The sequence below is a fragment of the Lagenorhynchus albirostris genome, chromosome X (assembly GCF_949774975.1).
Source record: "Lagenorhynchus albirostris chromosome X, mLagAlb1.1, whole genome shotgun sequence".
Taxonomy (NCBI): Eukaryota; Metazoa; Chordata; class Mammalia; order Artiodactyla; family Delphinidae; genus Lagenorhynchus; species Lagenorhynchus albirostris.
In genome coordinates, this window is record NC_083116.1 from 34,976,879 (window position 1) to 34,992,897 (window position 16,019).

At 38.2% G+C, this 16,019-nt stretch overlaps 1 protein-coding gene across 1 annotated transcript in view; it reads right to left on the reverse strand.

The window, feature by feature from the left end:
- Positions 1 to 16,019, reverse strand: part of ALG13 (ALG13 UDP-N-acetylglucosaminyltransferase subunit) — a 76,874-nt gene that overhangs the window by 32,362 nt on the left and 28,493 nt on the right. Inside the window, 13 exon segments of the mRNA XM_060137284.1 lie at positions 1,921 to 1,976; positions 2,073 to 2,105; positions 4,603 to 4,723; positions 5,092 to 5,248; positions 5,434 to 5,547; positions 6,125 to 6,371; positions 7,127 to 7,254; positions 8,280 to 8,380; positions 8,705 to 8,769; positions 10,397 to 10,505; positions 11,802 to 11,877; positions 14,011 to 14,173; positions 14,374 to 14,455. Of these exon segments, the coding sequence (XP_059993267.1) occupies positions 1,921 to 1,976; positions 2,073 to 2,105; positions 4,603 to 4,723; positions 5,092 to 5,248; positions 5,434 to 5,547; positions 6,125 to 6,371; positions 7,127 to 7,254; positions 8,280 to 8,380; positions 8,705 to 8,769; positions 10,397 to 10,505; positions 11,802 to 11,877; positions 14,011 to 14,173; positions 14,374 to 14,455 (1,452 nt within the window).

The window sequence follows — 16,019 nt, forward strand, 5'->3', positions numbered from 1 at the left end:
TGTGTTTTGATTACTGCTGGCAGAGTTTAGCAAGGTATTTTAAGACAGATGTGTACAGAAAAGTAGTTTGTAGGCAGGAATGAAAGGGAATAGAGTCCTTGATACTAGGACTTGTAGGGTTTGGAGAGGCAACCGCTTCAACTCAAAACTCTAAAAGATAAAACTGATAAATGCTTTGAACAACAAAGAGAAGGTAAAACTCGGCCTTGAAGGAAGACTCAAATCATTGTTAAAATATGATTGCACTAAAGTATCTCAAAGCAAGAGTCCCATTAAGGATATAACACCCAATGAATCCTTGCAGTTGGACAAAATGGCTCATGGAAAAGTATTCAAAGGTATGGCTCTTTCATCAATGCCTGATAAGCTAAAGGTATTTGCAATCAAGTAGAGACAGGGATAAGAATGCAAAGAATTATAGCAAATCTAAGTAGTATATTTATAAATAAGAATTGTCAGTATGGCTATTGGCAAATGAAACTAATAGGAATCAGAGAAGCTGCACAATAAGTTACTCACATAGCCAAAGAAACCATGAGCAGAACTAAAACTATCCAACTGAGATAAAACCACCCTTGGGCCCTCAATTTTCAATGAGTAAGAAGCAGGCTGAGAAAGCTGCTCAGTTGCCAAGAGGGATTATTCTCCAATGCCTACTTCAAATATAGCCAAGGAAGGAAGGGCCTTGGAGTAATCAAGAGCCCCAGAAAACAACGAACCAGGGAGCCTCTCCAGGGAACAGTCCCCATGCCTAGGTTGGGGGCCCTCAAAATGTCTGTCCAGCATGATGTCAGAATTGCTATGGGCCAGTAACTGTTTCTCCCATTCTCCCTGCATCTGAATGGGAAGTTCTACTGCAATTTTTCAGTCCCTGCTCTACCACTGGAGATTGGGTGTGTAGGGGGTAAATAACTTTGTAGATTTGGTTTAGGCCTCCAGATCAAGAGGAGCCACATCTGGACCAATACAAAGAGTACTACACACTTCCCAGAAACCCTGGGCTCTGAGCTTAATCACACTGAAGGGGATTTTGGGGTTGCCTCTCGTGAGGTGGAAGGAAGTATTTTGCCTGTGGGAGTTTCCACTGAATGTTGTAATCCTTAGTGCTGTTAAAATATTTCCAACTTTTTGACTTCTAGGCACAGAGAAGTTAGAGCCTTCAAGAGAAACATGCTCTGGCCGATGAAAAAGAAATGGAGGGCTTCCCTGGTGGCGCAGTGGTTGGGAGTCCGCCTGCCGGTGCAGGGGACACGGGTTCGTGCCCCGGTCCGGGAGGATCCCGCGTGCCGCAGAGCGGCTGGGCCCGTGAGCCATGGCCGCTGAGCCTGCGCGTCCGGAGCCTGTGCTCCGCAATGGGAGAGGCCACAGCAGTGAGAGGCCCGCGTACCGCAAAAAAAAAAAAAAAAAGAAATGGAAAAGAAAGTGATATGTGTCATCTCCAGGTAGAAACTGTAAGAGCCAGTGCACCATTCACTACCTTTTGTTTCCTGCCTTAGCAATCATGGATGGAGCTTCCATCAGCTTAAGTCCCTAAGCAGAGCCCTCCTGCAGACCTCCACTACACATGTAGCATAACCAAGAAGTAAACTCTTGTTATATTAAGTACCTGAGATTTATGGCCCATTGTTACTCTGTTAGAAAGATCATGATAAAATCCTCTAAAAAAATCATCATCGCCAATGTTCAAATTTCCTCTTGTATCAACACATATTCGGAACATCTCTATGATAATTTCTAGAAGGGGTGTGATCTCGGATGAGTTAATTTCTGGGCCTCAATTTCTTTATCTACAAAATGGGAATGATACCCTAATACCTCATAGGATTGTTCTGATTTAAATACATTTATATGTATAGCACTCAGAACAGTGTTTTAGTACACAGGAGCTATACGTGTTTGTCATTATTATTAAATACCTACCAAGTTTGCTGTAGATTCAGTTGTGCTGTAAACACCTGAAGTTTCATAGTCTTGTTCTAGAGGATATAGCCAAAGTAAAAATAATGAGCACTATTCTATAGTTTGAAATTTTATAAATAATGAGTATCAGATTTTACCTAGATCTCACTGACCTGAAGGATAAATATATTCTTCATGATATCCCCCTAGAAAAAAAAGACAGAAAAAGTGTGTTTATGTAGGAATTCTTGCTCAGAGAACCAGATGGCCAGCACTTGCTTCTTCTCAAGTTTTATGGATATATGTTCAAAACTAAAATGTATACATCCTTGAAACAAGTGATTTGAGCTTTCATACTACTCAACAGATATTAAAGCCAGAGACTGGCTGTAAACAGTACAAATTTCTCCTTTGAAAATTCCCTTAGTTCTTAAGAGTTCAGACAGACGTGAAAAACCCACTTGTGTCCAATTCTGGTGGTAGAGTATGGTGATTAACTTCACTGGCTCTGGAGTTAGGACTGTCTAGATTTGAATCTTGATTAACTATATCACTTTAGGCAGGTTATTTAATCTTTCTGTCTTAATTTCTTCACTGTAAAACAGGGTTAACAGTACCTAGCTCACAGTGGGGTGAAAAGAACATAGCATGATGCTTGGCATATAGTAAATGGTGATTATAAAGTAATCTGAGTATAATAACCAGTAGTTTGCTTAGGTGAAAGTTAAAGGAATATGGCACGCTTCATCAGTTTTTCAGCCTGATTCAGGTAAATAATACATTTACAATCAGTTTGTTCTCAAAATATGGCTTAGAGGACTGAAGTACTTTGCTCTAAGATTGCTACACCATTGAAATTCAGAGAAAGTCAATCTTCAACTGGATAGTTTTCCAGCAAATAACACCCCAAAGGTCAAAACTGGATTGATTCTTAAACATGTCACTTATCCAACACACATGCAGGTAACCCTCCAGACAACAGGATTTAAGGTGAGAATGAATATTTTGTTACTCTGAATATGCCACTATAGGTGAACAGTACATATGAAGATACCCACTGTGCTAAAAGGAAAAGTAAAAGGGTCATCCTGAGTAAAAGAGCAGAGAATACGCATACTCAGGCACATGCATGCACACTAAGTTCTTAGAAATATCTATTTTCTCCAACATAAGTAGCAGAAAGAATATCACAAGAAAATACATTGACCAGTAAGTCAAATCATTCAGACTGCCTCTTACCTCCTTAATCCACCCAATTCCTCCAGAATTGTTTCAGTAGGCATATTTCATTTTACAGAAAAGTGGTAAAAAAAAATAAGCAACCCAATGATGAGAGGCACTCTAACAACTATAAAGGTTATGTATACATGCTTTAGAGTCAGATAAACCCAAATTCAAAATTGATCTCTGCCAGTCACAAAGGACCACATATTGCATGATTCCTTTTATATGAAATGTCCAGAATAGGCAAATCCATTAAGACAGAAAGCAGACTGATGGTTACCTACCACTAGGGGCAGAGGGAGGGGATGCTGGGGGGATAATGAGGAATGATGGCTAATGAGTACAGGGTTTCTTTTTCTAAAATTGATTGTGGTGATGTATGCAACTTTGTGACTATACTAAAAACCACTGAATTGCACTTTAAACACTGAATTGTACACGTTAGGTTAATTGTATAGTATGTAGATTATATCTAAATAAAACTGTTATAAAAAAGATTAAATCTCTGCCACTTACCAAAAGTATGACTTTGGCCATGTCATTTACCCTCTGAACCTCAATTTCCTCATATAAAAAATAAAGAAGGGCTTCCCTAGTGGGAAGAATTGGTTAAGAATCCCCCTGCCAATGCAGGGGACAAGGGTTCGAGCCCTGGTCCAGGAAGATCCCACATGCTGCAGAGCAACTAAGCCCTTGCGCCCCAACTACTGAGCCTGCACTCTAGAGCCCGCGCGCACCAACTACTGAGCCTGCGCTCTAGAGCCCGTGCGCCCCAACTACTGAAGCCCGCACACCTAGAGCCCGTGCTCCACAAGAGAAGCCACCGCAATGAGAAGCCCATGCACCATAACGAAGAGTAGCCCCAGCTCGCCGCAACTAGAGAAAGCCCACACGCAGCAATAAAGACCCAATGCAGCCAAAAATAAATAAAAATAAATTTATTAAAAAATTTTTAATAAAAAATAATAAAATAAAGATACCATATTCCTCAGAGTGATAAAATATTATATTGCTTAGTACAGCACATGGCCATTAGAACTCAATGAATAGTAATGTTTATAGATCAAGTAGATTTCTTTGGGCAACGAAATTATTTCACAGCAGTCTTGTAAAATAAGAGTCACATGAAAAGCCTAAAATAGTTATACAAATGGCGAGGACAACATGAATAGTTCCTCACTAATAAGGAACAGATATTTTCCATACTGAAATCTCACCAAATCAAAACTCACTGAAGACCTATGCAGAGAGCTGAAAGTTTTAACAATGTAGTGGCCTACAGAAATAGAAGTCTGTCTTTCTGAAAAATACCAAGACATCTTCAAAAACCTAGCAAGCTCTGATACAAGAACTGATAACTCTTTCAAAATGAGTTGCCAGACAGAGTGAGACCACCCCCCCAAACCAAAACTTTAGCCTTGTTGTGCTAATACCACAAGAATCATCTTTTAAAAAAATATTTAACTGGAACTGACTCACCATTGTCATTCTGGCCATCACCTTCCTCTGAATTCAGAGTCTGTTTGCCTGAGCTATGTCCTCGCCTTGCAACATGGTATCTCGAAGTAGCAGGAACCATTGTAGAGGGCCCTCCATGATTCTGTACCAAAGAAATACACACATACACATGCAGTTCTCCCTATATAGTCAGAGAAAAAGCTATAAATATTTTAAATTTACTTTAGAATCAAAAATATGTGAGGAAATAATGATCAAGAAAACAGAAGATTTTAGCCCATACTTATATAGGCAAGATTATTTGTCCACCTCTACTCCTCCTCTATAAGAACAGCTTAAAAACACATTCTCTGCAATTTTTAAAAGCTCTAGGATGAAAACTCATGTTTTCCAGGAGGGGCTTTATTTGGTCATTTGTAAAACAGCTAAAATGTATCCATATTACCTTCACTTAAAAAAGTACAATAAAACAAGTAAATAGCTTTTTGAGTAAAATTTTGACCTACTTACAGGTAAAGTTGGATAAGCAGTCTCATCCCCTTCTTCAACTTCATAAAAAGTAATGGTTTCTTCCAAGCCCCTGGGTATCTGTCCATTCTCTGGAACAAAGCTAAACTGGCACTCCTTATTCATACAATGCATCTGGCGGTGACTACGTCTAAAGGAACTTAAGTAGTTTGCAGAGTGAGAAGGGGAAAAAAAGATAAAGTATGGTAGTAACTTGTTTCTAATTTCTAAATAACAGTTCAAACATCTCAATGTTGACACCTTAAATTTTAGTCCATATAGTTACTGCACAGCAACAAAGTCAGACTCACTCATTTTCTCTTTCAACACTTAAAATTCACTTACCGAGATCTATAAGAGAAGTTATCATAGCTCTGGCAGCACCTTTTACCTGGGCCAGGGTAAAAAGCAACTTTAGGGCTTGCCATGTTGTGCCTGTTTATAAAGCGAGGTGAATCTCTAAGAATAAAGGGGGAAAAAAACCAGAACTCTTTATTTACTAGTGCTTGAGTAGTCAGTCTTTGTAGTTAAATAGAATTAACATATCCTTCTAAAAATGACCACATAGAAAGAGCTTTGCTTTCCTCACTACTGACATTAGGCCTATTCATTTTTTTTAAATTGCAGTATAGTTGCTTGACAATGTTGCGTTAATTTCTGCTGTACAGCAAAGTGATTCAGTTATACATATACATACATTCTTTTTTTATATTCTTTCCCATTACGGTTTGGCCTATTCGTTATTGACAGACACAGTGCCATATACATGGCACTCAGCTTGATGGCATTCTATCTTCTAGGATCTCTTCAACTGCTCCATCGTATTTTCCTAGACTATGAGAATACAAATCTTCAATAAATTTGACAAGAATTTAAGTATACATCAGTTCCATCCGTTACGCTCCCTTCAGGCAGAGATTATAAAAGAAATCTAAACTATTAAGATATTTCTAAATTCTACTGTAATTCTGCCCAGGAATTATTTCCAATGTCTAAACAGAGATGTACATTATCTTGAAAGTCAGTTAAGACCTACCTGGGCATCCCATATCCCCGACCTTGTCCCTGAGATGAATGTTGAGGATGAAAATGTTCATTAGACGTAACACCGCCAGCTGTCTGTGAGTAGTGCATTGGAGAATCATGCCCATAACGCATACTGTGCTGAAGCCTGGGTGGGAGGAGGGGGTCTCCCCTGCTGTAAGCCATAGTCATATAAACCTCTTTCCCTCTAATTTTCTTGAACATCTTCCTCCGTTGTTTCACGTCCATCTCTGACATAGCTTTCAAGCAAACAAAGAAGCAATAAGCTTCAAAACCAAAGCAAAAGGTCCAGTGTCTCCCACAAATGTCTAAGACTCTCAGATGTTTTACTTAGGAAAACCATATGAATACAGGGAAGGAACTTCTGTATTTTCAAAGGATGTACTAGGTCTTTCATTCAGAAGGGCAAAACCAGCAAGTAACTTCTGTATCAATGGACATCTCAGCACTACCTTTAGTATAGGCAACTTTGGTCATCAAAACATAGAGTCGGTCATCCAGTCATCTACGTTACTGTTATCCAAAAAATTATATCTATTAATAGACATATTAAGACGGCTGCTTCCAGCGTCTCTGGCTGCTTCTATGAGGTGTTTTCCTAGTTCTTTGAGAAATCTTTTCCTTCAAGTTTTAGAAATTAAAAGCCACTCCACCTTAAGCTTAAACAAAGTCACCTAAACAGTAGTTCTCAGCCAGGGACAATTTTGCCCCTCCCTTTCTTGTGGCACATTTGGCAATGTCTGGAGACATTTTTGGTTGTCATAACTTGGAGAAGGATGCTGCTGGCATCTAGTAGATAGAGACCAGGGATGCTAAGCATCCTACAATGCACAGGACAGCTCCCTACAACGAAGTATTATCCACCCTAAAAAGTCAGTAGTGCTGAAGCCGAGAAACTCTAACCCAGAATAAGACTTAATGTTCCAGCTTTTTTTTTTTAAGTGCAATGTAGGTAAATACAAGAGGAAAATAATAAAACCTTCAGCATACAAACCCATTTCTGGGACACAGCCCCAGGAAATTTTCTGGTAACCTCTTCCTTTCCTACTGGGTATAACATTCCCGGCAGGACCAGGTGTCACTTGTGTAACTGGTTTTAAGTTAGCCAGTGGAACAACATACCTTAAACGTAAAGATACCACCATTAAGCCATTGCAACACAGACTTAATTCTCATTTGATACATATACCTGATCCCTCCTGCTTCATTTTCAAGTGTTTTCTACTTAAACCTGTTAACACTAGCTTCCTCATTGAGGTTTTCTTTTTATGTTAAAAAACCTAAGAGCAGTTTGTACAATTTCACAGCTGTCTGTAGCACATATCATGCTCAGGAGGAAAGACTGTGGTAGACTAATTTACAAATATTTGTTGCCTCTCCTTGAAGAAGGATTATATTTTCTCACCCCATTGACTTTAGGCTTAGTTATGTAACCTATTTTGGCCAGGAAAATTTGAGCAGGTGCTTTAAAAACCAGCACACAGTTCATCATGTTTTCATTTTTTCCCTGCCTGTGATCCTGGCAGCATATGTCTGGATAGAGCCATTGTCAACCTGGGTCCCCTTTGCTGACCTACTATGAACATGCTAAATGAGCAAGAAATGAACTTTTAAGTTGCCAAGAGTCTTTGGTTGTTAGGGCAGCATTACCTACTTTAATGGTTCTCAAAGTGGACCAACAGCATTAGCATCACCTGGAAACTTGTTAGAAGTTCAAATTCTTGGGCCCCACCACAAACTTACTAAATCAAACTTTGGGGGTGGAGCTCATCAATCTGTATTTTAACAAGCTCTCCCGGTAATTCTGGGGTATGTTAAAGTTTGAGAACAGATGGACTAGCCTATCTTGATATTGGCAGAGGCTCAGTTAGCAAACTAGCTTTCCAGTTAGTATAGTTTTATATCAGAATTCTGTTGTACTTAGTATTTCTAATAAGTTGGCTATTACCCAGGATTTTGAAACTTATGCATAGGTATACTGAAATTTCACACTTCACCATATGCTTTTACAACTGACGATAAGTCACCTTAGGCCAGTACCAGATATAACTTTGGTTCTCTTACTAGCATCCTGGTAACTCTCAATATTACAAAAAGGCATCAAAAGCCAAAGATTTTAGTAATTCAACAAATTATTATATCCTTACTTGTCTGCCAATTCTTCAATGAAGACTGTTACAGAATTGCTTTCATTTCCAACTTCCTGAATATGAGCATTATAATATCTTCCGCCTGATTCCAAATGAACCTGAAAGAGGGGAAGAGACAGTAAGAAAACATCTAGTCTCGAGTCAGATCTGGCTTTTGCCAAACAAAAACACTACTTCTCCTCCCAAGTGAAGTTCAGTATCTACTTATTAAGGCAGTTGATAATCAACACTGCCAGTCCAGTTCAATGGAGGCTGCACATGCTGAAACAGTGTTACATCTAATCACAAGTTTGTAATTAAAATTTAACCAAACATTAAAAAAATCCTAGCATTTTGTAAATTAGTTTTGTTGAACTCATATTAATGACTAAAACCACAATCTCAGAAAAACAAATTACTGATTCTTTAAAGAAGGAACTAACCTGACATTTGTCTCCCAAATAGTACTGTCTCCCAGCATACTCCATGTAATCAGATTTTTGAAGTTCTATGAAAGAAAATGAAGATTCAAGCTCAATCGAACTGGTTCCTTTGCTGTTTTACATCATTTCATTTTCTTATTTACTTTTACCACAGTGTTTTTGACAATGCTACCACTGTAAGCTAAAATCTGGAGGGAAAATGTCCTGAAGGGTCATTCCATCACTCTTGATGGGTTATTCTTGTGGTCAATCTAAGGAGACCTGCCAGAATAGTTTTGTGCTATAAAACACAAACAGGTGGAAATTGGGAGGTTGTAATCTTAGAGTTGGTCATATACCAACAAGGTACAGTTTGAAAGTAACACACTTCAATTTTTAAAAAAAAGGAAAAAAAAACCACTGTGTAGCTTCTTCAAAGCAATACAGTTTACCCTTGAACAGCACGGGTTTAAACTGCATGTATCCACTCATATGCGGATTTTTTTCAATAGTACTACAAGTACCAAGGTTGTTGAATCTGAGGATGTAGAACTGAGAATACAGAGGAACTGGGAATGCTGAAGGCTGACTACAAATTATATCTGGATTTTCAACTGCTTAGGGGGTCAGCAGCCCTAACCCCCACATTGTTCAAGGATCAACTGTGTTTTCATTGTGTTCCACAAGGTTATTAACCTCATTCTAGATTATTAACTATACCTAGGTTCACCGCCGAGGTTCAAGGAGTTGAATATGAAACATTAAAGGCTACCTTGATGGCAGAACTTTAAGACCTACTTTGATCAACTTAGTTATCTTATAAGGGGAGAGAGACAATTACTTATTTCAAGGGTTGGCAAACTTTCTCTGTAAAGAGCCATATAGTAAATATTTTACAGTTTGTGGGCCATGGGCTTCCCTGGTGGCGCAGTGGTTGAGAGTCCGCCTGCCGATGCAGGGGACGTGGGTTCGTGTCCCGGTCTGGGAAGATCCCACATGCCGCGGAGTGGCTGGGCCCATGAGCCACGGCCACTGAGCCTGCGCGTCCGGAGCCTGTGCTCCGCAACGGGGGAGGCCACAACAGTTAGAGGCCCGCATACCGCAAAAAAAATAAAATAAAATAAAATAAATTTAAAAAAATAAAGTTTGTGGGCCATACAGACTCTTGCAATTATTCAAGTCTGTCATAAAACTTTATGGACACTTAAAATTGAATTTCATGTAATTTTCATGTATCACAATACACTGTTCTTTTAATTTTTCCCTGACACTTAAAATATAAAAACCATTCTTAGCTCACAGACCATACAAAAACAGGTGGCAGACTGGATTTGATTCACAGGTCATAGTTTGCCAACACCTGACCTATTCATCTATCAGTGAGGGCAGTCTTGACACATTAAACTTAAGATGAACTTATTTCCACTTACAAGTTTCTGGTACTCTTAAAGTTATCTAAAGACACACAGTCTTTGCACAGTTGAAGTCCCTGATGAACATCAGACTCTAAAAGATCCCTCCCCAGTTCTAAACCTATTTGTTTCCTCCTTTGGATGTAAATCATGTATTGAGTAGGCTAAAAAGTACCATATAAACATATAAAAGTGGGTTTTTTTTAATAACAGTGGTTTGAAAACACCTCTTATTAAAAAAATTTGCAAAATTATTCTAGATCTGTCAGGATTCAAGAATATCCTGTTGATGTTTCATTACCTTTTCTGCTGTCCAGCCAAACATCAAATTCTACATTACGATAGATTTCTGGATCCAGGGCTTTGAGCACCTTATAAGGGAAGAGCATCTTTGATGGATTTTCTGGAGTCTAAAACAAAAATAATCATGCTACAAACTCACCATCCTTAAGTCTTCATTCTATGAAGAAGGAAGAAATAAGGTTCTTTTCTTCCTTTTTTAAAACTATGTACATATAGGCCTTTCCTTCTTTATTAAAAGAAATAGGACTTCCCTGGTGGCACAGTGGTTAAGAATCCACCTGCCAATGCAGAGGACATGGGTTCGAGCCCTGGTCCGGGAAGATCCCACATGCATCGGAGCAGCTAAGCACGTGCACCACAACTACTGAAGCCCGCACACCTGGAGCCCGTGCTCCGCAACAAGAGAAGCCCCAGCAATGAGAAGACTGAGCACCGCAATGAAGAGTAGCCCCGCTCACCACAACTAGAGAAAGCCCGCGCACTGCAACGAAGACCCAACATAGCCTAAATAAATAAATAAACCTTCATTAAAAAAAAAGAAAAGCCACAATAAATTTTACTGTATTTTTTAAAAATCAGGAGTCTAAATAAGCAATATGCAGAAATCTAAAAGGTTATAGATGGCAGAAGGGAAATACTGTCTAAAGCAGCCAATAACTCAGGAGATATATAAATCAATGCAACACAGACCAGAATTAAAGATTCAGTCAGGGCTATTCAACAAGTCTCATCTTAATATGCATACAGAGGTGCAAGTGTTTCTGTACCCTAGACACCTAGACAAATCTGAAAAGGTTACTTCATTTTGGTCAAAATCTGCTACAATTTCCAAAAGAATTATCTTTTTCTTCTGCTTTCCTAGAATTTCATGGTATTCCATACTGTTTCCAAATTACCAGCACTTGGGGGCATACACAGAGATTGTTCTAGTAGTATTTGCCCTATTTAGCTAGTCTCAAACTGAAGGTCTGCTTGATATTAGACCTATACAGGTGGTAAAATTCCTCCTGTTTCTCCAACTAGGATTACTACCTATTTTCTGAGTAAAATAGGAATAAACCTTACTCTCTTTAATGACAAAAAGAAACCTCAGCATCAGAAGACTGATTACAAACTAAATATCTATTGGGTTTCTAATATTACTTTAACTTGAAAACAACAGCTTCTGAAATTTCTCAAGTGTTCAGAGTTAAATTTGAAAAAAATTTACAATTCCATAGGAACAAAAATTCAGAGAACATTAAGCACACATTTTACATTTCAGATCAAGACTTACACGAAGGAAAACATCAGCTCTTCCCCCACCCCATATAACTAAAATGGACCATCTGACATTAACTAGTTTAAGTTATGATACTGCAAGCCAAGATTATGAAAATTCTTTGCCCTAGAAGATCTCAAACCTTTGCTTCTTCTGTTCCTTGATTGTACCCCTCTGGTATATTTTCAACATTGCAGCAGGCACCCCACTCTTCAGTCCTAATTGAAAAGATTTAGAACAAAGAGCTTTATATAAATGCAGGAGCTAAGTCGTAAGTCTAATGACTATACCACCATCTAGTGGTAAAGTAGCTCAGTTCTAAAAATGAGGCAAATACATTTTCATCCCAGCATTTACATTTATGCTTCTTTTTTTTAAGTACGTGCTACAAATACCTCCTATATATTTCATACCTCCTGTGGGGACACAATCTTATGGTCACTATGATCCCCACCTCCTGGTGTTCACACTCTTGTATGATTTCCCTCCAAGTTTGCGTCTAACCAATAGACAGGATGTATATCATTACACTATATAAGAATGTAGTGCCTGTCTTGCTGATCTCTCTCTCTTGCTGACTATAAGGAAGCAAGCAGACATGTTCACCAACCCCATGTGGCAAGGAGCTGAGGGTTATTCTGGCTGACAGCCAGCAAAAAGCTGAAGTTCTCAGTCCTACAGCTGCAAGGAATTGAATACTACCAAGAACCATGTGGATCCTTCCCCAAAGCTCCAGATGAGAACTCAATCTTGGCTAAAACCCTCATTACATTCTTGTGAGATCCTAAGCAGAAGACCCAGATAAGCTGGGCCCAGATTCGTAACCCACATAAATTCTGAGATAAGAATGTTGTTTTAAGCTGCCAAGTTTGTGGAAATACTGTTACGCAGCAACAGATAACTAATACACCCTGCCTTCCTACTACTTTAGTTTTTGTAAGCCTCAAGTTCTTAATACAAATAATCAGTGCAGAATGAAGCAACTTCTACCCTGATATATATGGTTGCCACCCCCCCCCCGCATTCCTTAATACAGTCATCCCTCGGTATCCATGAGGGATTGGGTCCAGGACCCCTGGTAGATATCAAAATCCTCAAGTTTCTCAAGTCCCTCACGGTCAGCCTTCCACCACCCCAGGTTCTGCATGTGGATCGGGAGGGCCAATTGTAAGTTTTAAAAAACCCTCTTTATCAAAAAAAAAAAAAAAAAGCATTAAACATTCAAGAAATAGAACTGCAAGACAACAAAAAGACAAGGTTATATCTGACTAGCACCAAGCCTATCTGAATTTCCAGACAGAAGAATCAGGGAGAAATATAAGACAACACCTACTTTATTATCTCAAAGTTTTTGACTAAATCTGTTCAATAATAGCTGCTTCCTCAGAGGCCACAATGTATACTCCTAGTGAGTACCAAAGGCAGACACTAAAAGCTCCTAAAACTCCCCTTTAGCCTGAGAGATTCTTTTCTACTAGCTGGATGTATGTGTCAAGTAACCACTTTGAACCTCAGTTACCAAAATGATGGTGCTGGTTTAGAATCAGGTTTTTTTCCCTCAAAGTGTGGTCCATGGCCTACCTCTATCAGAATACCTGGGTGTACTTGTTTAAAAAGTAGATCCCTGGCCCTACTCTGACCTCCAATTTTGAAGGGAGGCCCCAAAATCTGCCTAACAAGCGCCCTAAGTAATTCATATATAAGTTTGAGAATCATGCGATTATAGTTCCAAAGTCTCTTCTAGCAATTAAAGAACTGATTCTGGAGTCAGACTTGAGATATGTGTCAGGAGGGGGAAATTTCCCCCCTACCCGTCTTAAGTTCTTGTGGCTGGACTAATAATAAAATTGACACAAGACAGGTTAACAGGAGAAAAACAAATTTAAAACTGATTCTGACTTGGACCAAACCCCCAAAGCCTGAGCATTTCGCAATGCAACATATCTTTTGGTAAAACTTCTCTTCCCCCATTAAAAAACGTATATCCCTGCACATACAAGCATACATACATACATACATACATGTGTGTGTATATACAGTTGGCCCCTTCATTTCAGCAGGTTCCACATCCACAGATTCAACCAGCCACGGATGGAATTAGTTGAATCTGTGGACGTAGAACCCATGGATATGGAGAGGGCCAACTGCACATACTACACTGTTTTATACAAGGGACTTGAGCATCAAGCATTTTGGTGTTTGCAGGGGTCCTGGCACCAATCCTCCACAAATGCCAAGAGATGACTGTGTATAAATACACTAAGTCATAAGCTTGCCAGGTCCCTTCCACTTTCAAATGATACACAGAAACATGATGATCTTGTAGTTGACATCCCCTTTCCCTTTATTACCTATCCTGAGTTGAACTCTTGTAGTTAATATGGACATCCCCACTGCTAGTCACAGCACTGTTCCTGTTCTTCTTGGAACCACTTCGAAACAACTTAACTGCAGTCTTCAACTCTTCTTCATCCACAACAAACACATCTTTATAGAGAATTTCATACAATACAGCTAAAGGAAAAAATGACCAAAACTCCAATTGTCAAAATAAGAATTTTTATAACAATGTGAAAATAGCTATAACCCAGTATATGAATTCAATAGGTACCAACAAAGTTTTAAAAGAGCTATTTATGGTGGGCCACTCAATTTAAAGATCGGCAACAAATCATCTGAAAGCACACCCAAACATTTATAAAGCCTTCACATGCCTTGACAAACAGCTGCACTTGACTGAAATTGTTTTGAGTACACTGAATCGTAATGACCATTACTTGAACAGCAGAGTAGAATCTGAAGAAAAGAAAAACACATAGAACAATTAAGTGAACGTTAGATATCTTACAACCATGAAATACTTCAAATTAAGTTGCTAATCAGAAATTGATAAACTAAATGAATTTGCTTTTTAAAAAAAGTGACTTTCAGATTCTACATATGTGATATCATACAGTATTTGTCTTTCTCTGTTTGACTTATTTCACTTAGCATACATGTCAATCAAATCTCAGTAAGGCTGGGGAAAAAGTGAGTTTAGAATCCAAATACAGATAAATGAAAGCTGTATGCCACAAACAGATTTTCTTGACAGTGAGTTTTATTTTTTTTAATAAGCGAAAAGAATCTGAAAAAAATATATATATATGTACAACTAAATTACCCTGCTGCACACCTGCAATTAACATAACACTGCAAACTAACCACACTTCAATTTTTTAAAAAAGACATTTTCCAAAATGGTTGTGCAATTTATACTCATACTAGCAGTATATTAGAGTTTTAGTTACTCCAGGTTCTTGACACAATTTTTCATCCTTTTTTATTTTTGTTCATTGTTTGGAGTTGTTTTTGTAGTTCTTTTTTGTTCCTTTCTTCTTCTTCTGCTCTCTTACGAGTTGATAACTTTCTTTAGTGTTACATTTGGATTCTTTTCTCTATTATGTGTGTGTATCTATTACAGATTTCTAGTTTGTGGTTAGCATGAGATTTATATATAGCAATCTCTCTCTCTATATATATATATATTTACACATGATTATTTTAAACTGCTGATCTCTTAATTTCAAATGCATTTTATCAACCCTGTATTTTTACTCTCCTTCCCTCATGATTACTGTTTTTGACATCATATTTTACATCTTTTTTGTGTATCCCTTAATGCTTATTGTGGATATAGATATTTTATTACTTTTGTCTTTTAACCTTCTTACCATCTTTGTATGTGGTTGACTTCCAAAAAGATGTGGTACGTATATACAATGGAATATTACTCAGCCATAAAAAAAGAATGAAATAATGCCATTTGCAGCAACATGAATGGACCTAGAGATTATCATGCTAAGGGAGGTAAGACAGTGACTTTTAAATGTCAAGATTAAAATCACTGCTAAGGCAACACTGTGAGCCTCAATCACATTCCTGATAATATACCAAACAAGTCCCGATTTACGAATTTGCAAAAGATGGGAACTTTTACAAATTGAGCAAATAGAATAGGAAGCCTAACAGAAGTCAAACGACCCAGCTGAACTTCTAAAAATGGAGAAAACAGGTCAAATATCCCAAATTTAGACTATGGGGGGAGGAGTTTCATTCAATTTATTCAAAATGTTATCCACTATATTGAATAGCAATATATCAATATGCTATATGGGAGCCTTCCTTAAAGAACTGAGGCACTGAGATGGCTATAAAATGAGTTAATCTCTTAGCTGATTCCTTCAATATCTAGTTTTTTCGAACAACATTCAGAGGTGAGGCTTACTAACCAAATTATTTCAGTAAAAATGCTCCCTGGCTCCATGTGATGAAATCTGTTTATATAACAGGTCCAAAACCTTTTTGAATTTTTCTTCAA